Here is a 24624-nt window from a genome sequence, read left to right on the forward strand (position 1 = left end):
GGAAAACATGGCTTCGCTAAATGGAATAAAAATTTGACCTGAATTTTAAGCTGGAACCAAATTTAAATAAATATACTGTGAAAGGAAAGAAGAGAGGGAGGAAGGGAAAGAAGAAGTTAAGCAGTTAGGAAATTAGGAAGAGAATGGAAGAGGACAGGGGAGAGGAGGAATGGGCCAAAGACAGAACAAAAGGTGAAGAGAAGGAAGAATGTCGCACGTTTTTAAGCCTCTTAAGAAAAATTCTCCATTCTCAGAGATATTATAAAGCGAATATGAATTTTGGTGACTATCAGAACCAAAAAAAGTTTAAATCAAGTCCTGAATATTCATGTATGGAGTTACCATTTGATAAGGCCTACATTTTCTAAAAATCTGAAAGGAGAGATGCTGTGGGTTTTGTTTCAACTTGAATTCTACACAATGAGTTTCTCTTTAAAATGTGAACGGGAAGTTTATTGCTTTGACAAGGCTTTTCTAAAGCCCTCCTGTGAAGTGTGAGTGAGGACAGCCCTGCGGAGAATCCAAGCAGCTCATGACCAAGAGTGAATGACAGCACGATGCACACAGTGGGAGATGTGAGTGAACATTACACAGATAATATATGCTCATGAAACCTGAATACTAGCCTCTCCCTGTTTAAAACCAGATCAATAGAACATGATTACAGCTGCTTTTAATGTCTAGGATACAATTATAAAGAGCTTACATTAAAAACTGAAAAGTCATTCAGCAAGGATTACACTTGATGTTATGCTGTGAATGTCCTCTCATTTTTTTAAAAGATATTATTTTTTAGAGTTATTTTAGATTCACAGCAAAATTGAGAGGAAGGTACAGAAATTTCCCATATACCCCTGGCCCCACTCATGCATAGCCTTCCCGGTTATCAACATCCCTCGCCAGGGTGGTACCTCTGTTACCACTGACGAGCCTACACGGACACATCATCATCCAAACCCCATAGTTTACATCAGGGTCACTCTTGGTGTTGTACGTTCTATGGATTTGAACAGACGTATAATATCACATATCTACCCCTACGGTGTCGTACAGAGTAGTTTCACTGCCCTAACAGCTCCCTGTGCTCCACCTATTTATTCCCCTGCCCCGACCCCTGGTAACCTCTAATATTTTTACTATCTCCATGGTTTTGCCTTTTCCAGAATGTCAAATAATAGAATCATATAGTATGTAGCCTTTTCAGATTGGACTCTTTCACTTAATAATATGTATGTAAGTTTACAGAAAGTTCATAGGACCTTTAAAAAAGTTAAGAAAAAGCTTTGCCTTAAATTTCACCTAACACTCAATTGCCTACCACTATGGACTGAATTGTGTCCCCCCAAATTCATATGTTGAGGCTCTAACCAGCTTGTGACACTGTTTGGAGATGGGGCCTTTAGGAAGTCATAAAGGTTGAATGAGGTTATAAGGGTGGGGCCCTGATCCTACAGGATTAGTGTCCTTATAAAAGACACCAGATAGGTTGTTTTTTCTCTCTGTCTACCATGTGAAGAGAAAGAAGCCATCTGCAAGCCAGGAAGAAGACATTCACCAGAAACTGAATCAGCCAGAGCTTTGATCTTAGACTTCCAGTCTCCAGAACTGTGAGAAAATAATCTCTGTTGTTCAAGCCACCCAGTTTGTGGTATTTTGTTACGGCAGTCTGAGCTGATGAGTATACCTACTAAAATTTAAAAGTATTTCGAAATTACAAAAATAATTTGTTATTTGAAAATAACAAAAAATAATGAAATTTAAATTTTGAAAAGAGAATCTTTAGAAAACCTCAATAAATTGTCCTTAAAACATTCAAAATTAGACACAGTGAAACAAAACATTTTCAGGGATTACTGTGACATTCAGAAAATTACTCTGCCATTTATAAAACATGAAACATATAAAACTCATTTATTTCTGTGGGAATGATAGCAAAAAATATATTAATTTCTAAAGCTCCTCAAAGTGCTCTCTGATCATCTGGACACTGGGGCACACAGGCACACACACACAAAACACCACCACAGTTGCTTTTAAGGATAAGTGACTCAGTGACTGGTTTGTCCTTCTTGTTACGTAAAATGTCTGATATTTGTAAGAAACAGAAAACTATCTACATAATAATCAAAATGATGACTAATGACATAAGCGGAAATATTCAGGAATTAACGTATTGGCTGAACTTCCATTCCTGGTAAATCAAGACTATAAAATTCAAATCCTTATAAAAACACATAGCAGTTAAGTTTGTTAATGGTCAGTATAATACCATAACAATTTATGTATGGCAATTTCAAACCAAATATTAACATTTGCACTCATTAATTTTTATTTGAATTGAAATTAGTAGGTGTTTGTTTTTGAAAAGTTGGACTTTAAGGCATGATGTAATAGGATGCAACACTAGCAGACCTGCAATAAGGGTGTAGTTACCTGATCAGGTTTGGTGGGGCCATTCACGGTGGTATTTTCGGGAGTACTGTCCTGAGATTGTCCCTTGCACAGACCTTTCGTGGCATCTTTGAACATAATGTCTTTTTCCAGCATACTGTCTTGCTTGGCAATTGGCAATGCCAGGGGGCTGCTGGAGGAAAAAATCAATGCTATGATTAGTCTTCTAACATTGCCATATCAATCAAAAATTACCATGACTGGACAGCTGATTATAGAAAGTTGTTTAATTCAGATAAGAAACGGTGTCAACACTGCAGGTAGAATCAATGAGAAATCTGTAAACTTTTCTATTAGCTCCAGATCTCGTTCAATTTCACCTTTAAAAGAAAAAATATATTCATTTCAACCTGAGAAGAAAATGTTTATGAATGGATATATGACTTAACAGACAAATCAATGAGCAATTGAAAAGCTAAGGTGGAAATGCATGATTGAACTAAGCAAAATATTTAAATGTGAATGAATGCAAACAAGTGAAGGCAAAATTCTACAATTAAGTAAAATACTGTTCATACAGGATTTTAATATGTTATAGAATCATGGACAATAGTTAAGAGTTTGTGAAGAAATGATAATAGGGGAATTAAAAATAAACGACGTGCTTAAGGACTGCAACGTTACAAACAATAAGTTTTATTACTCCTTTACAGCTCAGGCTAGGCAAAAAAATAAAATAAAACCTACTTCATTTTTTGTTCTTCCATAGACACTGTTGCCAAAAGAAAGGCAAGTTCATAAAAAATAAACGCAATCCGAATGTTTAATTTGTATTGTAACACTTTAGTACAGTCAAATTTAAAAATGTACTTTCCTAAATGTGGCCATAAAGCAGAAATACATACATATTTAATCAAGTGCAATATATAGAAACATAATTATTTCATGTATCTTACAATAGCAGTTGTGATTCTAATTAAAGCTTAATGCATTTTGTCGTTTTTTTAAAATTTCAGTTTTATGGAGGTATTTACAAATAGTAAAATTCACTCTGCAGATGTACAGCTGCATGAGTTTTGTCTACATACACATAATTATATATAGTTGGTTATATATATGTATATACATTTGTGTAACCCACATAATTAGCAACACATAGAATTTTTGTCACTCCCGAATGGCTCTTTGTGTGTGCCCTTTGAAGTCAATTATTTCCCCTAACCCCCTGCCCCTTGTAACCATGGCTAATTATTTCTTTCACTATAGTTCTGTTTTTTCTAAAATGTCATGTGAAAGAAATCACAGAGCATGTAGCCTTTTGTTCCTGGCTTCCTTTACTTAACATGTTTTTAAGATTCATTCACGTTTCTGCATGTATCAAGTTTGTCATTGTTTATCACTGGGTAGTGTCTTCCTGTGGGATCCACTGCACTTTGGCTGTCCATTCACCAAACATCTGGGTTTGTCCAGTTTTTGTCAATTGTAAATGCAGTTTCTATACACATTCACGCACAGGTGTTTGTGGTGACGTATGACATATGCTTTCATTTATCTTGGCTGCGTACCTAGGAGAGACTCCAAACTTTCCTCGGGTCTGAACCATTCATTGGTGCTTCCCCAGGCGTGGGCTGGAGTCCTACTTGCTTCACATCCTTGACAGAACCTGTCTTTTTTGTTGTTTTTGAAATCCATTCCAGTGGGTGTGTTAGTGGCTTCTCCCTGTGGCTTTTATTTGCATTTCAGTGTGGTTATTGACACAAGAATCCCTTCTTTGGTAAAGTGTAAGTTCAAATCTCCTTTTTTTTTTTTTTTTTACTGGATTCTTTGGTGTCATATTATTGAGTTTATATATTTTGGATTCGAGTCCTTTATCACATACACATGTGGCAAATATTTTCTCCCAGTATGTATCTTGTCTTTTTATTTTTTTAACAGTTAAGTTTCAAGGAATATTTTTTCTCTTATGGTTTGTGCCTCTTGTATCTTATCTAAAAATTCTTTCCCAAACCCAAGGTCAGTAGGGTTTTCTCCTAGCTTGTATTCCAGAAATGTTATAGTTTTATGCTTCACACTTAGGTCTACAATTCATTATGAGTGGCTTTTTTTATATGGCGCTGTATATGGGTCGAGTTTCATTATTTCTTCGTATTGCTGTCTAAATGTTCCAGCATCAGTTCTGAAAAGAACATCTGTCCCCATCCAATTACCTGGACACCTTTATTGAAAATCAACTGACCATATATGTGCAGGCCTACTTTCGGACACTCCATTGTATTCCACTGATATAATAGCCTATTCTTACACCAACATTACATTTTCTTGAGTCATGTACTTTCAGAGTAAGGGTTGAAATCGGGCAATGTGAGTCATCCAACTTTGTTTTCTTTCTCAAAATGATTGAGGCCATTTGAGGTTTAGCATTTTCATATACATTTTAGAATCTATTTGTCAGTTTTTATAAAAATTTCTGGAATTTTGATTAGCCTTGTGTTCAAAATATAAGTTAATTTGGAGAGAATTTACCTAATAACAATGTCAAATTTTGTCATCCATAAACACAGTATATTTCTCCATTTATTTTGATCTTCATTAACTTTCTCATCAGTTATTTTGTAGTTTTCAGCATTAAAATCTTGCAAATAATTTGTTAGATGTATTCTGATATATTGCATGTTTTATCCCACTACCAGTGTCTTTTTATTTCAATCTCTGGTTGTTAGTCTATAGGAATACAAATGATTGTTTTAGATTAACCCTGATGGGGAAGAAGGGAATAATTTGAAGGACTTCCTTCAGTAACCACAAGCCTCATTCACTGCTCTGCAGCCCATCTCTGTGCCACCTGCCAGCCATGCTGGAGTCTAGGAAAATGGGAATAAAGGCAGACTAACGAACGGGCTGAATTAGGTCCAGGTCTGAGGCAAAATCGGGAATAGCTGAAGAACACGTTTACAGAAACGTGAGGTCAGTTTACTTCCTCTGAACTCTGGATGACGATGTTTTGTAGTCAATGACGGTATTTTCAAGTAGGCAACAGGGCAGGGGATCATATATTAAAAAGAGGCGGCATGGTATAGTAGAGCTGCAACAAACATACATTTTTGAGTCAGAAAAGCTACGAAGTTTGATGCCTGGCTCGGCCACCTCGGGCTGGTTACATAACCATTCTGTAAAAGCAACTGAAAAACAGGCCGGGAGTGACGGGTTACCAACATAATGCGCATCAAGGGGTTAGCTCAACGACCCTGGTAATAAGCAGGCAACAGTATTAGCTTAAGTTTCTGGGGATCTACTTACAAGCTAACAGGTTAGCCTATTACTCTTGTACGGACAGACGCAGAAGACGAGAGGTGCTGGGATAACAGACGGAGGACTTACTGCTCACAGCAGACAGAATCCACGCTGCCCATGTGCACCAGTTCTCCTTGCCCCCTGTGCCATGGGGGCCGGGAACGGGCAACACAGATGGAGCTAAGTGGACGGCTACACTTCGTGCATCGTGTCGCGTTGTAGGAGAGAAAACTGGGCAAGAAGCAAGAACTCTTTGAGCAAGCAGCACACTGTGCCCAGTAGAAGAGAAGCCAGGGCCCTGGCGCTGCGGTCTCCTCCAGCCACCCAGCAGCTGGTATGACTAACTGCATGTGCCCTGCACAGTGACCAACTGGGCAAGAAGGTGGAGGCGGCTTACGGCCCACGGTGGGCGTCCCTCCCAATGCTATATTATTCATTTTAAAAATTCACTATAGGCTTCCCTGGTGGCGCAGTGGTTGAGAGTCCGCCTGCCGTTGCAGGGGACACGGGTTCGTGCCCCGGTCCGGGAAGATCCCACATGCCGCGGAGCCGCTGGGCCCGTGAGCCGTGGCCGCTGAGCCTGCGCATCCGGAGCCTGTGCTCTGCAGCGGGAGAGGCCACAGCAGTGAGAGGCCCGCGTACCGCAAAAAAATAAATAAATAAAAAATAAATAAAAATTCACTATATAAAGGGAATGCTTAAAACTGCTCACATGCAGATCTGCTTGAATACCATCAAGTAATAAGGTCTTTACAACCTTCAAAGAGGCTGTATTTCTTCCTGAGCAACGCTGGAACAAGACCCCTCTACTCATCACACCTGGAGCTCCAGCAACACGCCTTGTGCCTCTTCGACTTGAGAGCCCTTCCACTATTTGAAGACAGCTGCGGTTCTCTGATATTCACTATAATTTGAGGAAAGCACTTGCAAATCACCTTAATAATTATATGGCACTGAATGTATGACCATCTCTGTTTAAGTACTACACACACATTAACTCTTTAACAACAATACCATAAGGTATACATTATATTTATGCCCATGCTGTAGATGAGTAAACTGAGGACCAGAGAGGAGAACATGCTCTGGACACACAGTGAGCAGCAGCAAAGCTGGGACTTGAGCTTCAGAGTCTGTGTTCTCAACCACCGCGTCACACTGCCTACATCTAAAAGTTCACCCTCACACCTACCGAAATATTTCCTTCCTTATCTCCCCTTAGACCAACCGTCTCCCTTTCCTGCATTGCCAAGAAATTAAAAAGCAAACAACAACAATAACAAAAAAACTAAAGAGAGGTTTTGCAAATACTGAATCTTCTGAGTGTATAGCAATTAATAAAGCAGTAGTTAGATTAGTCAAGGTAAAAACTAGAAAGATAGTTTATAAAATAAGTAAAATCAACTATAAAGGATTTCTAAAAGGAAGAACTGGTGAGTCTCCTAAAACAGCTGAAATACTCCTTTTGTATCCCAAACCTAATCTCAGTGTTAATAGCAGGCTCCTTGGAAGATACACTTGAAAAGAAGATTGGTCCAGGAATACAGTGACCTCATTCTAAGTCAGTTGTTTGTTTGTTTGTTTGTTTGTTTCTGCGGTACGCGGGCCTCTCACCGTCGCGGCCTCTCCCGTTGCGGAGCACAGGCTCCGGACGCACAGGCTCAGCGGCCATGGCTCACGGGCCCAGCCGCTCTGCGGCACGTGGGACCTTCCCGGACCGGGGCACGAACCCGTGCCCCCTGCATCGGCAGGCGGACTGTCAACCACTGCGCCACCAGGGAAGCCCCTAAGTCAGTTTTTAACCTCAATTTAGCTACTACCTGACCTTCTAAGAACTTCAAAATCTCCCCACAGTTCCACCTTTGCTAAGTGTGGGAACTAGAATATCTAAATGTGTTTCAGGTCCTACAGTTCTATGATGCTAACACATAATCTCTCTTTACATGCTTTTTCACCTGCATTTTAAAACACCATGTATACTCGCTAATGTCATACGTTATACCCTCTAGGATCTACTACTAACAATAACTGCAAGCAGCTGGTTACAAACACTCTCATTCAGATGGAACTTTTTCCTTAGGTTTCTATCCTAATTTTTACATGAGACACATTTCATCCATAATCATTGTGATTAACAATAGCATGCATATGTTAACTTCTATATATTTAAATTATCACTGATTATCCATTTGTAGAATATAAACATGTATTAAAATGCTATTCTTCTAGAAAAAGGAATACTCTGAAAGGAATCATTGGTATTTTAATAATCATTAAAACTTTATCAATTATGGCAAAATATTTATGATATAAGATTAATTTTTTAAAAAGTTGTAATTATATAGAAAGAAGAAGAATTCAACTTAATAAACAAGAAGAAATATATATAGGATACAAAGAAATATGTCCAATGAATAGACAGTAGTTGCACCAAAAAGGTGGACTAATGCGGAAGGAGGACTAATCTTAACTGAACTTTAGACAAGCTTCTCTCCACGCTACAGCCCTGACCTCTCCCTTCTTAGACAACTTACTTTAAAGAACTTACAATTATAAATTGTTTTCTCCGCCCCTTTGAGATGTAAGCCCCTCCCAGGCTTACAACCCGGGGATTCTCTCTCCAGGACCTGAGAGCCACCCTTTTGAGAAGCAATCACCATGAAAGATGGAGCGCTTGTCTCCCAGTCTCTGTGGGAGGCCAGGAGCCTAACTTCCATAAACACCAGTGAGCAAACTCAGGCCTCATCACTCTGACCAACCCCTGGATGATTTCCTTCAGCAGTTTTCCTCTAAGCCCAGCGCTGACAAGCTTTCTGGCCTTTAGTTTCAGGGAGTTGAGCTCAGTATTTCTTCCCTACTGCTATATTCTTGAATAAAGTCTTTCCTGTATCTTTAACTTTTCTGGTGCAATTTTTCTTCGACACTAATGAGAGATTATTTTCATGCTTCTAGATGTTATTCTGCACTTTCCACATTTTCTTCAAGGAAGAAAATATTCTGATTATTAAAAAAGTAATTATTAGGGCTAGACATTTATCAGCAAGAAAGAAAAAAACAGGATGGAATAGTATATTTTCTAAAAGAAGGCTTTTGGTAAGGCAGACTCCATATACATGAAGAAAACGAAAGAGCTGTGAAATCTAAAGGGTACCTTAGATTAATGCAAGTGAGACAATTTTAACTTGATGAGGAAGAAATCAGATGGACTATATCAGCAGACACCCGATTTCTAAACTCCACTGAATGTATTCAAGACTTACTTATTTCTATAACATAAAAAGCATTTCATGCAGAGCAAATGTGCCTGTAGGAACTAGGATTTTATTTCGGAAACTCGAAACAGGAACATAATAAAACTAATGAAGGCGACAGTTATGGCCCATTATAACTAAAGCAATTTTAGAAAACTAAAGAAAACAAATAAAATTGACTCTATTGAGATATATTAGGCCAATCAGGGAAAAAAATTTAATAGAAACAAACATGAAGAAATGGCATATGTGACTCAGTTATTTTGGTGTTTAAAGTAATGGACCAAATAGACAGTTCTCAATTTTAATCCTAGGAACATAGGTACATAAATTATTTATTAAAGGGAATTGGGGTTTCTCTGCATCAATAAAATAAAATTATGATCCAAAGATTTACGTTGAATGAAACAATTCTTAGAGAGTTTTGAATTAATTGCTATCTTTGGCCCCCCCCAAAAAATGACTTTAGTTTTTGTAAGAGAAAATACTTACAATTTAAAAAACCATTTTAGTAAACTATTACTTGTCTTTAAAACATAAATTAAAACGTCAACGTGTCACTTGTGGTTGGATTGGAAATTATATTGTTTTTAAGACATCTCATTCATCTTAGTAGTTTTCAACAGATATTTGCAAAGAAATTTTTAAAAATCTCTAAATTAAAATAAGTTTAATCCAGAAGCTCTGTGCATTACGAAGGGAGTCTCTAAATATGTCAAGAGTCACATTTGCTAGAAGTGACTCGCTAGCATGCAATTATTTTGCTGAATAGGTACATAATGAATGATATTTACATGAAATAACGTTATCATTTATTTAAATCAAAGAGATGTTTAATGATATACTGCATTTTTCAGACATTTTTAATAAGTAAATTTGATATCATTTGATAAAACTTAAGTTGGCAGCACAAAAGCACCAGAATACACACACACACACACACACACACACACACACTCACACACACACTCACGCTCAGTCTATAATATAAGAGAAGAAAATAATGAGCGTATGTGGCAGTGGATGGAACAAGCCACCTTAAAAGGTAGTGCGTGCTCATCAATGGAGCTGTTTCCAATGTAGAAAAGAAATAGAAATGGAATGTCTACCCTTTCCCTCCACCTTCACCCAAAGAGAGTCTACTTCTCAACCAATATTGGAAAGCTGTCTAATTGCCCAACAATGTTTGAGGGATAGTGTGAATGGTTTAAACTGAAACTAGATTAAACAATTCTCAACGTCTCATTATGTCCCTATATTCTGACATTTCTCTGTCCCCTACTAGACTATAGAATCCCTTTCTAAGCGTAAATTCTTAGGGAATCGACTGACAGCTTTAGCAAAACTTCGTAGCTACATTCTTCAGATTTTCAGCAATGTAGTCATAATATTTGATTAGGAAACAGGTTGGATGTCTTGTAGAATTTATTACTAAAAGAAAGAATTTTACATATATCAAATGAGGTTTTAGATGCAAAAGCCCTTTATACTCTAAAGGGCAATATGAATTAGCAGTGTTGAGATAACTGTCCATTTAATTACTTTCTTTAAAATATTAATCTGAAATGAAAGCACACAAGAAATTTTATCCCAGTGTTCCCTGATTCTACATAAGTAGAGTATAAATTGCCAATCAGGACACTTTTAAGCTGAAAGAGAGCTTTATTGATAGTTATGCTAGGTAAGTAGGCATTCACTAGTACTGGACCAAACCAGGACATTTGGTCACTCTATCCATCTTCCTACATCAGAAGTTATAGGAAACTTCTGATAGTGTTGGATTAAAAAGTCGTTAAGGTCATAAAAAGCCACAGGGAACATTAAGACACACTGGAGAGTCAGAGTATTATCATTACTACAAGTTTTCTGAGTGGGGCATGGGACCCCAAGTAAGGCACCCCAAGGGTATAATAGCTATGGTATCAGGCAGTATTGCATTAGGCTGCATCAGTCTGAAACTAAGGCTAGTATCGTAAGGAAATGAAGGGTTATTTTTCTCATAAAACAAGAAAGCCAGAAATACACAGCTCAGGAATGCTAACCACCTCAAGGAGATCTTCCAGGACCTTGATTCCTTGTAGGTTCCTGTTCTGTATCCTCAGCAAGTCACTTTCATCCTTTGGTTTCAGAAACACTTGGCATCTCCAGGTAACACATTTATGTCCCAGGTAGGATGGTATTAGAAGGACACAAAACAACAAGGCTGAGCAGATAAATCCGTCCCTTTACTCAGGAGAACAACAGCGTTCCCAGTGGCCCTACCCAGTTAGACTCACTAGATTTAGCAAACAAAAGGCACTGCTTGGGGCTTATTAGTAAAGGGAAAATTGGATAATATATGAGTAGCTAGTATGGTATCCACACCAAGAAGCGTGTGAACCTACTTTCTAAGGAAGGTGGATCAAACTGTGCCAAGCGCTTTGTTTTGCTGAATTGGTCCAAGTAACACAGGAATGTGTACGGTGGGGCGGCGGGGGGGGGGGGGAGGGGTGTCCCTAATTACTACAGGGCCTGTGCTCTGCCGAGAGGCCTTTGCACGTTTGGTCCAGAACTGAGGCCTGGACACAGGAACCCGAATAAAGCCCTGGGGCTCCTCCTCCACATTCTCCCAAGTGATGCTCAACTTTGCCACTAAAAAGTACTGATAGGGGACTTCCCTGGTGGCGCACTGGTTGAGAGTCCGCCTGCCGATGCAGGGGACACGGGTTCGTGCCCCGGTCCGGGAAGATCCCACATGCCGCGGAGTGGCTGGGCCCGTAAGCCATGGCCGCTGCGCCTGCGTGTCCGGAGCCTGTGCTCTGCAACGGGAGAGGCCACAACAGGGAGAGGCCCGCGTACCGCAAAAAAAAAAAAAAAAAGAAAACAACAAAAACAAAGAACAACCCCACGAGACAGTTACCATCCTCAAAACCCTGCGCTGAACTGCAGGGCGTTTCTGACACGGACGGACCACCTAGAGTCAGCACAAAGCCCGCAAGTTCAGGGCACCGTCCCCAACACGGCTGCTCTACTTCAGATGTCAGCCACAAGTCTGGGCGTCCCCAGACCACCTGCACTTCTGACCAATTAGCTACAAATTCAGGGGCTCCCTCAACCCTTCTCAGGTTTGAGCATTCACTCAAATGATTCACAGAACTCAAGAAAGCCCTATACTTACCATTGCAGCTTTATGGTGAAGGATACAAATCAGGACCCGCTAAACAAACAGACACACAGGGCAAGGTCTTAGAGGGTCCTGAGCTCAGAGCTTTGGTGCCCTCTTCCCATGGAGTAAGGGCACGTGGTCCTCCCAGAATGTTGATATGTTTACCAGTCAGGAACAGAGGTTAGGCTGCCTCAAAGCTCCAGTCTGAAGTCACATCATTGGTTTTTAGACAGAGTGAGCAAGGTCAAATGGCTGGATGGATAACTTAGTGGACAGACAGAAAACAGTGGCCCCGTCTTTTTATTTTACTTTATTTTATTTTGGCCACACAGTTTGTGAAATCTTAGTTCCCCGACCAGGGACTGAACCCCGGCCCTCAGCAGTGAAAGCACCAAGTCCTAACCGCTGGACCACCGGGGAACTCCCCCAGTGGCCCCATCTTGTTCCATTCCCGTGCGCAACTCTGACTGGAAAGCAGATTCACAACGGATTGTACTGCGAGTAACCTTCTCACTCATCACTTCCGTGGAAGGGACATCTGTTCCTCATTCCGCACTGTCTTCTCCAATTGTCATACTACACGCGTATCCTAAATCGACAGTGTTCCACAGCTAACGCAGACGAACCATAACTGAAACTCAGATCAATCATTTCCTCTTTAAAGACAAGCTAGAAATGTTAGAATTACCAATGAAAATGACCTCCTCGCAGAAACAATGTCAGACTGAATACACGGGTGTGACGTGAGTCCAGTCACTGAAGCTCTGAGTGTCGGACAGGGATGTATAAAACGGAGAGAGAAATACAAAGTACCTCCAGCAGTTGTTTTGAGGATTAAATGGAATTATCCCTCTGCACAAGTGCTGATGCCCGGTAACTGCTCAAAAACTATCAGTTGTTATCATTGTTTATATTAGTAATAAGTGAAAACCCACAAGTGTTTAGTGAACTACTCTACTCCACGTAGGCACTGTGCAGAATTTTTGTGTATTCCAACTCAAGGACTCCATGGAAGAGAATATTAGAAACAAAAGTGGGCATCTATCAGAATGTCTCAGCGATTAAAAACCCTAGGAGAGCATTTCCATGTTCAAATCCCAAAGGGCACGTTCAGCAGCCGCTGTTTCATTAGCAGCAATAACAGTCAATGAGGCACTGAGATAGCTAAGGATGGGAAAAGACAGCGCGGAGAGCAGGAGGGAAAGAACAGAGTGGGAGGGGCAGTCACGTGTGAGAAGAGCTGTTGAGGGTTTAAGGAAGAGAGAGGAAGCCTAAAAGCTTTACAGGTAGTAGAGACCCGATGGAGAATGCTATAGTTGGCAGGACCTCTGGAGTTAAATCTAACCTGCTCGTTTTAAGACAAGAACTTGAAACTCAGGCAACTAATAGACACCTTAATAATGTTCACTGGATAGGAGATGCCTTAGAAACCATGAAATGTGGGATAACCCAATAACAGAGGAATCTCTTATTGATTCAGTGCTGAACCAAAGATAGGCAGTTGCTACAAACCGTGCAGCACAACTGGGGCTAAATCATGATTTACGGCACAAAATGCTTGCAGAACAATGAATATAAGTTGACAATGGACAGGGGATTTGACTTGTATGCTGAGATATTAGAAAGTAAACCACTCAATTATTTTTTAAACTTTAGCAAAATGCGTTCAGGGAGAAGATAAAAGAAACAAGTCAACCTTGTAATGCAAAAAAAAAAGGAAGCCGGGGTTAAAAATAATGAAGAAAGATGGGCAACTGTAATTCAGATGAGGTTTTACATGTTAAATCTTCAGAATGAGGACTAGAGATAAAAAGTGGGAAAGGTTATCGAAGAGAAACAATAGATTATACAGAGGAGAGGAGAAGATGTTTTAGGTTCTTTCTAATTCTTTGCTTCTCCTATCAATGAATGTGCCCTGTTCTATCCTGGGCAAAATAAGGAAAGAGGATAGGCAAAAAGAAGAGTCTGCAGAAAATTGCAGAAATGAGGAGGAGAGAAGAAACTCGAACCCCCCCCCCCCCAAACATCGGACATAACCACTGACTCTCACGTAACTGGTTTGTGAAGAAATGCTGCTTTGTAAGTAATGCCTAAGAGATTTTTTTTAAACTATATTTCTATTTCCTGTCAATCACGGCAATTCTCTGATTTACTTCATACATGTTCTCTATCAAAAGAAGGGCATTTCTGAAAATGTCCTGATATATCTCAGTAAACTGTTGCCCAGATCAATCAGCACTGTGATACTATGATAAAATCAACAAGTGGTTGTTGTTTGGTTGGGTTTTTTTCCAAAAATACACGCATTTATCAGCTTTAAAGAAAGAGCTGTCCTTTGTAATGTCTGTGGATTCGTTTATAGAGGAGACCTCAAATATCCCCATTTTTCCTTCTTATACTAAAACAAGGTCTGCAAGTCGATTCTAGAAATTAAGCTTTTCTGCATTAAAACATAAGTGTACCTAGTTGTTTCATCACGTCTCTTTGCTCCAGTTCCCATTTGTTAATAATTCTATAAAGATAAAATCATAAGTGATAAAAGAAATTTTACAAAGTTGCTTAGTTGTTAAACTAAACAAGTCTACCTGTCATTTTTTTTTTTTTTTTTTTTTTTTTTGCAGTACGCGGGCCTCTCACTGTTGTGGCCTCTCCCGTTGCAGAGCACAGGCTCCAGACGCGCAGGCTCAGCGGCCATGGCTCACGGGCCCAGCCACTCCACGGCATGTGGGATCTTCCCGGACCGGGGCACAAACTCGTGTCCCCTGCATTGGCAGGCGGACTCTCAACCACTGTGCCACCAGGGAAGCCCCTGTCATTTTTTTAGAGTTAAAAAAACCTTAACATTATAATGAGTTGTTCTTTAATATAATTTTCAATTCTATCCTGAAGAAAGATGACAGCAGACTTCAATGAAGAGGTTACATTTCAATATAAACTTATGTCAAAGTTTGAAAGCTTTGCTCAGTGTCAACAAGAGAAAAATGTTATTAAAACAATAATACTTAACTGCGTAGAGCAAATAAGCCACTGATTAATCCGTTTAAAACGCATGGTTCAATCAAAATATAAAAAACAGTAAAAAGTACTTTTTTGGGCAGGTCGGTTGCTTTGCTTTCTTTTATTTTTTTAAAGCAGAAGAAACCCAAAACTATAGACACAGAGATAAGTTAATATTTATCCAAAATAACTTATTATGAAAGAATTTGGTTTTAACTCACAGTTTGATGCTGTTTACATTTTAATGTCTCTTCCCATGGAAGCCCATGACATAATCTTAAAAGTAAAATGGAACATATCGGGTATGGATTTTAATATCAACATCTGGAAAGTAAAATTCTTCCATAGCAAGTATCTGTATTACTCCTCTCGTTCCAGTGATATCAGGAATATAAAAATGTAAAGAGCAAGGTCAACATAGTCTAATCATTAGTTCCAGGCCACTTGGAATGTATCTTATCAGGTAACCATTCTTGACTCCAACTTTTGTTTCTACCTATGGCTTTCTCACTTTCTCTCCCACATAAATGGGATACTATTTTTTTCCCACCTGCGAACACAGGAGAGGGGTTAGGTGGTGTAGGTGTAGATGATCTGGGCTCCGATTGCTGGGCTATAAATCCTGACCTGTCATTTCTCAGCTCTGTAACCTTGGGAAAGTGAGAAAATCTTAACGGGGCTTTGAAAATGGACTAAAATAATCCATGAAATTCTTAGCACGGCGTCTGACACACGAGTGAAGCTCCTTTTCCACACAGTTGAAAACTCAAATCCAGTAACGAATATATTTTAGTATTAAGTAGAGGTCAGTGCATTTATGCCTGACTCGAGCCTCTGCGTTACCTAGAGAGGTTTTAAATTGAATGTGTTTCTGATGCCAGGGATGGGACAGGCTCTGAAATAAGCCTCTTCCCCTCGGCTCACGGCCTTGTGATGCACCTGTTGGGAGCATCTCTTCCGCCTCCTAGGAAGGGAAGTCGAGTCATCCTGCCTCTGGGCCTGCCTCTACACCTGGGGAGTGGGACGAATCCTCTGATGGATGAACTGGGGACGAGTCTCCTCAGCCCCTCCCTTCTCGGAGCGAGCCTCCCTGCAGAGACCACAGCTTGTCCTCCTCCTGCCTGTCCTGAGCCTTGTCTGGGGGGCCCCTCACTTGGGAGACCTCATCTGACTCATAGGTGCCTTGGACTTACTTGGCCAAACTGCCTCATGATGGGATAACTTTATAAACCCTTTCAGCCACCACACGCAGTCACGTCCTCTGATGCATCCTGCATCCCTGATCGGGGTGATCTGGCCTCCGTCTTTACTGTCTGATTACCTCTCAGATGGTCCAGAACCCAGACGGTGCTTTGTATTCAGGGAACCCTCAAATGCTCCAATGTTAGACGTAATCTCCATCACCAGGTAAGACACAGGGTCAGAGACAGGAAGTACCTTCCTCAAGGTCCCACTGCTTAGATACAGCAGATTTTGGGCTTGACCTCAAATGTTTCTTTCTTTATGTATTTATTTATCTCACTGAGACATAATCTACGTAACACAAAATTCACACTTTCAAGGTGTACAAGTCAGTGCTTTTTAGCACACTCACCGATGTGTGTAACCACCTCATCTCCTTCCAGAATACTTCCATCATCCCCCCAAAGAAACCCCATATCCACTCAGAGTCATTTCCCATTTTCCCCTCACCTCATTCATCCAACCACTAATATACTTTCTGTTTCTATGGATTTGCTAATTCCAGACATTTCACATAAATTCAGTCATACACTGTGTGGCCTTTTGTGTCTGACTTCCTTCACTTAGCATAATGTTTTCAAGGTTCATCTCCTTTATAGCATGTGTCAGGATTGAGGCCATATTTTAGATAACAAGAAATCATTAGTTTTATACTTAAGAGAGAGAAGATGAATATTTGTATTTCCTACTTGAGGAAATTTTGTTACGATGATAGTTACTGGAAACCATATATATCAGTTTAGTTTAAAACATGGAATGTGTTTAAAATAGTATCTTTGGTCTCGTGATGACAAAGGGAAGGAAGAACTGACATGGTCAAAATCAGAGGGTTTTCATGCCTAACTCCTTGCCGTCCACAAGATCTTTGGTAAATGTTGATACGCAGCTTCAATCTTCTAACTTTTGGTTGAGAGACAGACTTAATACTGATTGAAAAATGGCTGGTGACTAGAGAGGGTGACAAAGGAGAATAACTAACTCCTCAAGGACCAAGGTCTACGACTTTATCACTAGGGAGAAGGCACTTACAGCTTGCTGGGAAGGGCTGGAAGGTCAGGGATGATCTCTTCATAGGGTTCCTCTTGGGCCAAGGTCTGAACACAGGAAGACTCTTGCATTCTTCCTTCCCAGGCAGACTCGGCTTTCAGCAGCATTTCCTCAATAAACTCAGACGCGGCAACATCTACGAGTAACAATAAGGCGATCAGAGCCAGTGAGTGGGAACATCCCACAGAACTATTTACTTTCAAGAATTCTGATATGTAACATGCTAAAATTTATCAACCCATGAAGCAAAACAAAAAACACTAAAAGTTTATGGTGGGAATAAAATGGCAGTGCTACCATTTTTAAAGACTATTTTATGTTACATCAGTGGCATATTTAATTACTTGACATAATATAAAATGACATAATATAAAAATAATACGCACTGAGTGGTCACAGGTAAAATGTGAAATCACTGAGAAGCTAAGCTGGAGAGAACTTAATGTCGTTTTATTCTCCGTGAAAGTCTTCCTTCAGCCTGATGAATGGGAATCAAAAGAGGAAAATAGGGGCTTCCCTGGTGGTGCAGTGGTTGAGAGTCCGCCTGCCGATGCAGGGGACAAGGGTTCGTGCCCCGGTCCGGGAAGATCCCACATGCCGTGGAGCGGCTGGGCCCGTGAGCCATGGCCGCTAAGGCTGCGTGTCCGGAGCCTGTGCTCCGCAACGGGAGAGGCCACGACAGTGAGAGGCCCACGTACCGCAAAAAAAAAAAAAAAAAAAAGAGGAAAATAGCTATACCTTCCCAAGGACTGGGCTCTTATAAAACATGCAGTAAGCATTCTATAAGCATTCTACTAACTGGGTAGCTGTACAAATAACTACTCAGTTGTGTTTTTAAAACAGTGGGTCTGGCCTCTCTCTGTGATCTGGGGGGATTTCTTTTTCAATGTGAAATAAAAATAATTATATTTCCTTACAAGTGACATGTGAACAGTGACATCTGAACGTATTTGAGCAGCAATACAGCTGTGCATTAATCAAATTTACCCTTACTCACAACTGAAACTGAAAATCAATACGTCCTGAAGAAAAATCACATGAATAGCAACTAAGAACCTAACGGCTGTGGCTACTCCTTTCCAAGCCCCACGACTAAACTGCGCGACCTCTTGTGTCCGTGAACTTCAGTTACGTGGCTTCGTGGGCTGAGTGAGGTAATTCAGCCACCACAAGAAGATATCGACGCCAGGATTTTATCATCATTTGCTTTAGATTAAATCATATCTACGTAATGAGTAGGAGACAGCTCAGCGTCCTCTTCTTGGGAGATTATTTCCATACCAAGCAACAGCTATACCTCAAACTGCTTTTATCCCTCAGATAATTTTTTTTTGTCCACTTCAAATTCAAGACGCGCAAAATAACCAGAACATAATACAGTATTACTCAGCCATAAAAGGGGTCATCTGTAGACACGTGGATGGACCTAGAGACTGTCATACAGAGTGAAATAAGTCAGAAAGAGAAAAACAGTTATCGTATATTAACTCATATATGTGGAATCTGAAAAAACTGGTATAGAGGATCTCATTTACAAAGCAGAAATAGAGACACAAACGTAGAGAACAAGTGTATGGATACCAAGGGGGAAGCGGTGGTGGGATGAACTGGGAGATGGGGATTGACACATATACACTATTGATACTCTGTATAAAATAGATAACTAATGAGAACCTACTGTATAGCACAGGGAACTCTACTCAGTGCTCTGTGGTGACCTAAATGGGAAGGAAATCCAAAAAAGAGGGGATATATGTATACGTACAGCTGATTCACTCTGCTGTACAGGAGAAACTAACACAACATAGTAAAGCGACTATATTCCAATAAAATTTTTTTTTAAATATATAGCAGTGATGATGATTTTCATGTGCTCGGCCACAATATGGGTGTCTAGTTGATTGCTTTCTGCACTATCATTTTAAGTGGTTCCTTCTTCTTGTTGTTGGTATATCCTGCATCTACCTGAAACGAATCAACAAATGTTTACTGAGAGCCTACTGTGGTCCCATCACTGTGTCTCTCATGACCAACATGGCGTGGAGAACTGATTATACTGATGCTAGGCTTTGCGTGACCAACGTGGGCAAAATTGTCTAAGAGAGTCATCAGACACTAGGCCTGTGGCGGCCAGGGCGGAATCTAGACCAGCCGCTTAGTCACGCCCGGAGCTCTGGGACTGTCATTGTCAATTGCCTTGAGTGTCTGTTTTGGTGAAATTGACCCTAGACTTAAAAGGTCAAAGTGTGAGAGACAGAGTCCATGCAGTCCAGGGTCAATGATATATTCCATTCTCTGGGAAAAAAGCCAGAAATACGATCTGGAAAAATGTGATCTCCTGTTAGATCTAGAGTTAACAGAGGACGGGGTTTATATGTACAATAAAAATATTTTTGAAAAAAGATAGGAGAAAGCTACAAATTTCTATGTACTCTTCCAATATTTACCATTAGGCAAAGTTTTGTAGATAATAGTAAGGTCACTACCCTATTATTAAAATTAGCGTGGTTCTAAAGTTTGAGACTATTAAGCCATCTTATAGTTTGTTAAATCTTCAATTTATTTTCAGCAAATAAGATCAATAAACATTAAGCAATGATACTTAATTCCAATAAAATAAGAAATAGAGCAAATCTCCCATTCTGTCTTAAACGGGAGGTTTATCGGGTAATTATACTCCTAGAAGCGCGTGAAATAAGAAATCTCAGGTGTGAAGTGCTTTCAGGTTAGTAGAGATACAAAAACAAGAAGAATAAGTGTATTTATGTTATTCAGATCAATTAATACCTTCAACATTTTTACATTATTTTGTTACTTATGCAAGACTTTTCTCTTTGTTACTTAGAATTCTTATTTTTAATATACCCAAAGTAACTTACAGGTAGTAACACTGTTGTCAAGTTTTAAAAACTAGAAAATGAACGTGGTACCCACTTTTTAAAAGAGTGGTAAAAAGGACTCTAGAAAATTTCAAAAAGATATTGATTAAAAAATAAGTAACATTAAGATTTTCAAAGTTTTAAATTAGGTTGAGAATGGTAGTCTCTATTGCTTGCAGTATAAATATCTGCACAGAAAAAAATACTTTTCCCATTTAAAAATACCCTAATGAACAAGCATGTATTTGGTATGGTGAGAAACTAGTTAAATAACAGAAAAAATATATTTTAAAGTAAGTGACACCGCAGGAATCACTGGCCGGGAAATTTAAAGCCCAAAGAGCACATTGCAATGAAGTCCCTATAAACTTAACTGCTCTCTGACAGGTACTTGTAACGTAGCAGTGCACAGGAGTTTGTGAATCAGGCTTGAACTGGGCTGGGTTTCACAGAGCATCTCAGGAGAGGCTGACTCACTTTGGAGCTGTGTCAGAGATGGGTCAGCAACGTCAATATGATGGGAAGAAGACAGTAACTGCTCAGGGGTCCGGGATGCTCACAACCTACCTGAAGCCTTCTCCTCGTTGCAGTTCAACAGGTGTGGATTTGCCTGATGCAGCAAAAGAAGTTTCACCAGGTTTGCCTGAAACATTAAAGGTAATTGAAATAGGAAAGATTATGCTGGATACTTAAGATTCATCAGTAAAGAATCCAAAGTTGCTATCCTCCAGGGGCACTGGTGGAATGAGAATGCATTAGCGTAACCTGCTATGCTAAATGTTTCTTACTCTCTCCATTTCCTGGTTTTTTTTTTAATGACATTCAAACTGTTTTATCAATTAATGCATTCAAATAAAAAATTACTCATCAAGTGGGTTAAGTCGTTGAGGATTTGAAAAGGTTCACTTAACGCCTTTCACATCGATTTTAGGGCACCTAATGGGAGGAATCACATGTTACAGTGTGTTTTGTTTTAATTTAACAATTCATGAAAGTCACACTTCTTGTTACTGCCCATCCATTTACAGCATCATGGACAATATGAACCTAAGGTCTAATGGACAATTAGAAAAACTTCATCTCAAGTTATAAGAATAAAGCAACTTGATGAGAGATTAATATAACACATCGCTTTGGTTTCAGCTGTTTGTCTCATTTATAGAAATGAAATCCTGGTGTATATATTCTTCTGCGCTTTGCTTTCATGAATTAACATTGCATTTTTGAGGTGATGGGTTTAACCGAGCTCCATTTGTTTGTTTGCACAGAACTGCATTGTACAAATACATCACAATTTACCCACCTTCCTCTCAGTGGACATTCAAGCCATTGCAACCATTTACCTATATTTAAGAATAATGTTGCTATAACTATTCTAGTTTATATCTCTTAGTGTACACGTTCAAGAATTTCTTCAGGATAAATGTACTTAGGACTGAAATTGCTGGCATACAGGTCTGGTCATGTACAACTGATGAGATAGCTCCAATTTTTTTTTCAAAGAGTTCAAGTTTATACTCCCACTGCCAACCAGAGTTCCTTTTGTTCCACATTCTATTTAATAATTTTATGACCAGCTATTTACATATTGCTAGATTCACATCCTCCCTAACACTTGATATTGTCATTTAAAAACACTGAGCTACTATACTGGGAAAGAAGTAGTAGCCCAGTACAGTTTAACTTGCATTTCCCTGCTGACAACGACACTGCACACCCCCTTATGTGCTTTATTTCCATTCTTGTATTTTCTTTTGTGAAATCTGTTCAAGATTTTTTTGCCCATTTATTACTGAAGTATTTTTCTTTGGATTATTGATCTATATGTTCTAGATACATTTGTCAGATATAAGCATTACCAATAATTCCTCCCATTCTATGGCTTGCCTATTCATCTTTTTAAAAATGTCTTTTGATGAACAGGATTTTTAAAATTTGTTTTACTTCTGTTTATGCATAACTTTCATATATATATATTTTTTTTCTTTAGCTGTTAGTGCTTTTTAGGTTCAAATAACTCTTTGCCTACTCAAAGGCCATGACAATATCATAATACATTTCCTTCTAAAAACTTTATAATTTGAACTTTTACGTCTATGGTCCATCTCAGGTGAATTTTTGTAAGTGGCACCTAAAGGTACTTAAGGTTAATTTGGGTCCAGCATCCTTTGTTTCTCAGCAGTATTTGTTAAAAAGACTATTTTTTCTCATTGAACTGCTTTTGAGGCAGTCTTGAAATAAGTAAAAAAAACTTATATTCTTGAAAAAAGTATCTAATGTTTTTCTCAAGATAATTTTGTCTATATAGGTCCTCTGCATTTCCATATAAACCTCAGAATGAATTTTCAATTTCTGTGAGAAAGGCTGTAGTATTTTGATGGGGATTGCGTGAAGTAAACAGACGCTAGATTAGCTTTACACGGCTGCCATAAAACATTACCACAAACTTAGCAGTTTAAGCAATAAATAATAACTATCTTACACTTCTGCGGGTCAGAGGTCTGACGCCGGTCTCACTGGGTTCAAACCAGGGCATTGGCAGCACTGTTTCCTTCCGGCCCCAAGGGAGCATCTGTGTCCTGACTCTTCCAGCTTTCGGAGGCACCCACATTCCCTGGCTGGGGGCCCCTTCTTCATCCCCAGACCAGCAGTGTTGCACCTCTCCGACCATTTCCATTGTCGCATTTCCCACCAACCCTCGGCCAGGAACGGGTCTCTGCTCTTAGGGGCTCAGTGATCACAGTGGGCCCACCTGGAGATCCCTTCCCACGTCCAGACCTTTAACTTAGCCACAGCTGCAAAGTTCTGCCTTGTCAGGTAACATACTGATAGGTTCTGGCGATCAGGGTGTGGACAGCTTTGGGGGCCACTATTCTACCTTCCATAGGTACTATTCTCAGCAAAACCCACTGGTGTCCCGGGGGGAAAATTAGATGGAACCTAGGGGATAAGATAACGTCTCACCTCTTCTTCTGTACGTAGTCTAGCTTCACTGGCTCACAGGGAGCCGCGGGCAGAAGCCTCGCACCCAGCCCTTCAGACCAGAGTTCCTGGGGGCAAATGGCTGCACCCAGGACACCTCAGCTCTGAGGGCCGTGCGCAGAAGCACCGCCCACCACACCTTGTCCAAGATGGTGCTGGTGGGCCGTGTGCAAAAATCTGCACCCGGCACTGGAGCTGTGAGCAACGAATGCACCTGTGCTACCCGCCCCCGCACAGAACTCCAACCCCTCCCACTGAGAGATCCCTATAGCCAGCCACACCCACACCTCTCCGTTCTCCAATCAAAGAATAAGCTTCCCCACAGAGAACCATATTCCATATCCTGTAATAAACCACAACGGAAAAGAATATGAAAAAGAATATATAGATCTACAACTGAATCACTTTGCTGTACAGCAGAAATTAACACAACACTGTAAATCAACTATACCTCAATAAAATTTTTAAAAAAGAATAAAGCTTCCCTGTGCTTCCGAACCCAACTCGGTCCTGTTCTATTGGTGTCAGCAGGCCAGGCAGGAGGACCCTTGTTGGGGCCCAACTTGAAAGGGTCGGTAACAGGATCTTAACAATAGTCACTGTCTCAACACGTGAATATGGCTTACCACCTCATTTATTTAGGTCTTCTTTACTTTTAAATTATATTGTTTATATTTATATAATACGGTTGTATAGTTTCCAGTGTAGAAATCTTACATGTCTTATGTAAAAACTATTCCTATATATTTTGTTTTCAATGGTATTTTTCTTTTTAATTTTGGAGATTCCTTTGGAATTTTTATTCTTTCTCTTTTCCTATGTTTGTCTTTCCATTTCTCGGTTTATTATATTGACTAGAAGGGGCCTGGCTTTTCTGATCTGTGGCTTTGTTGTTTCTGTGACGTTTGTCAGTCATTCTCCACCCATGCAAGCACTCTGCTCAGACGCTCCAAAGCATCTCCCCAGCCATCAATCACTGCTCTTGTTAGTATTCTCATTGTAAAATTAATTAGATTTTAAACAGTTTGTGCCATTGCTAGCTTTCCCACAAGTCCACTGCAAATCAGTGTTTGGTTTTACAGAAAATAAAATATATCAATAACACTTAAATCATGTTACAGCAGACTGCTTATATTTAGGGTTTATTTTTATTTCCAAATATATACAGTTTACTGAAGACATAGATGTTCTCTCGAAATCTGAGAGACAGAATATATAGAGCAGGGTCCCAGGACATCAAAATGGGTATAGAAAGGAGTTTTGTTTTGTATCAAAAATTTGAGAGATTTGCTTGCTTTTCAACCATAGGAAAGGAAGGGAAGAAGGGAGGAAAGGATGGAGGGAGGGAAGAAGGAAAAGAAAAAAGCAGGAGGGAGGGAAAAAGCAAGGAAGGGAAGGA

At 39.8% G+C, this 24624-nt stretch overlaps 1 protein-coding gene across 1 annotated transcript in view; it reads right to left on the minus strand.

Moving 5' to 3' along the window:
* Positions 1 to 24624, minus strand: part of MYO16 (myosin XVI) — a 427770-nt gene that overhangs the window by 273792 nt on the left and 129354 nt on the right. The window contains 3 exon segments of the mRNA XM_067712857.1: positions 2434 to 2584; positions 17347 to 17500; positions 20811 to 20886. Of these exon segments, the coding sequence (XP_067568958.1) occupies positions 2434 to 2584; positions 17347 to 17500; positions 20811 to 20886 (381 nt within the window).

The sequence above is a fragment of the Pseudorca crassidens genome, chromosome 18 (assembly GCF_039906515.1).
Source record: "Pseudorca crassidens isolate mPseCra1 chromosome 18, mPseCra1.hap1, whole genome shotgun sequence".
NCBI lineage: Eukaryota > Metazoa > Chordata > Mammalia > Artiodactyla > Delphinidae > Pseudorca > Pseudorca crassidens.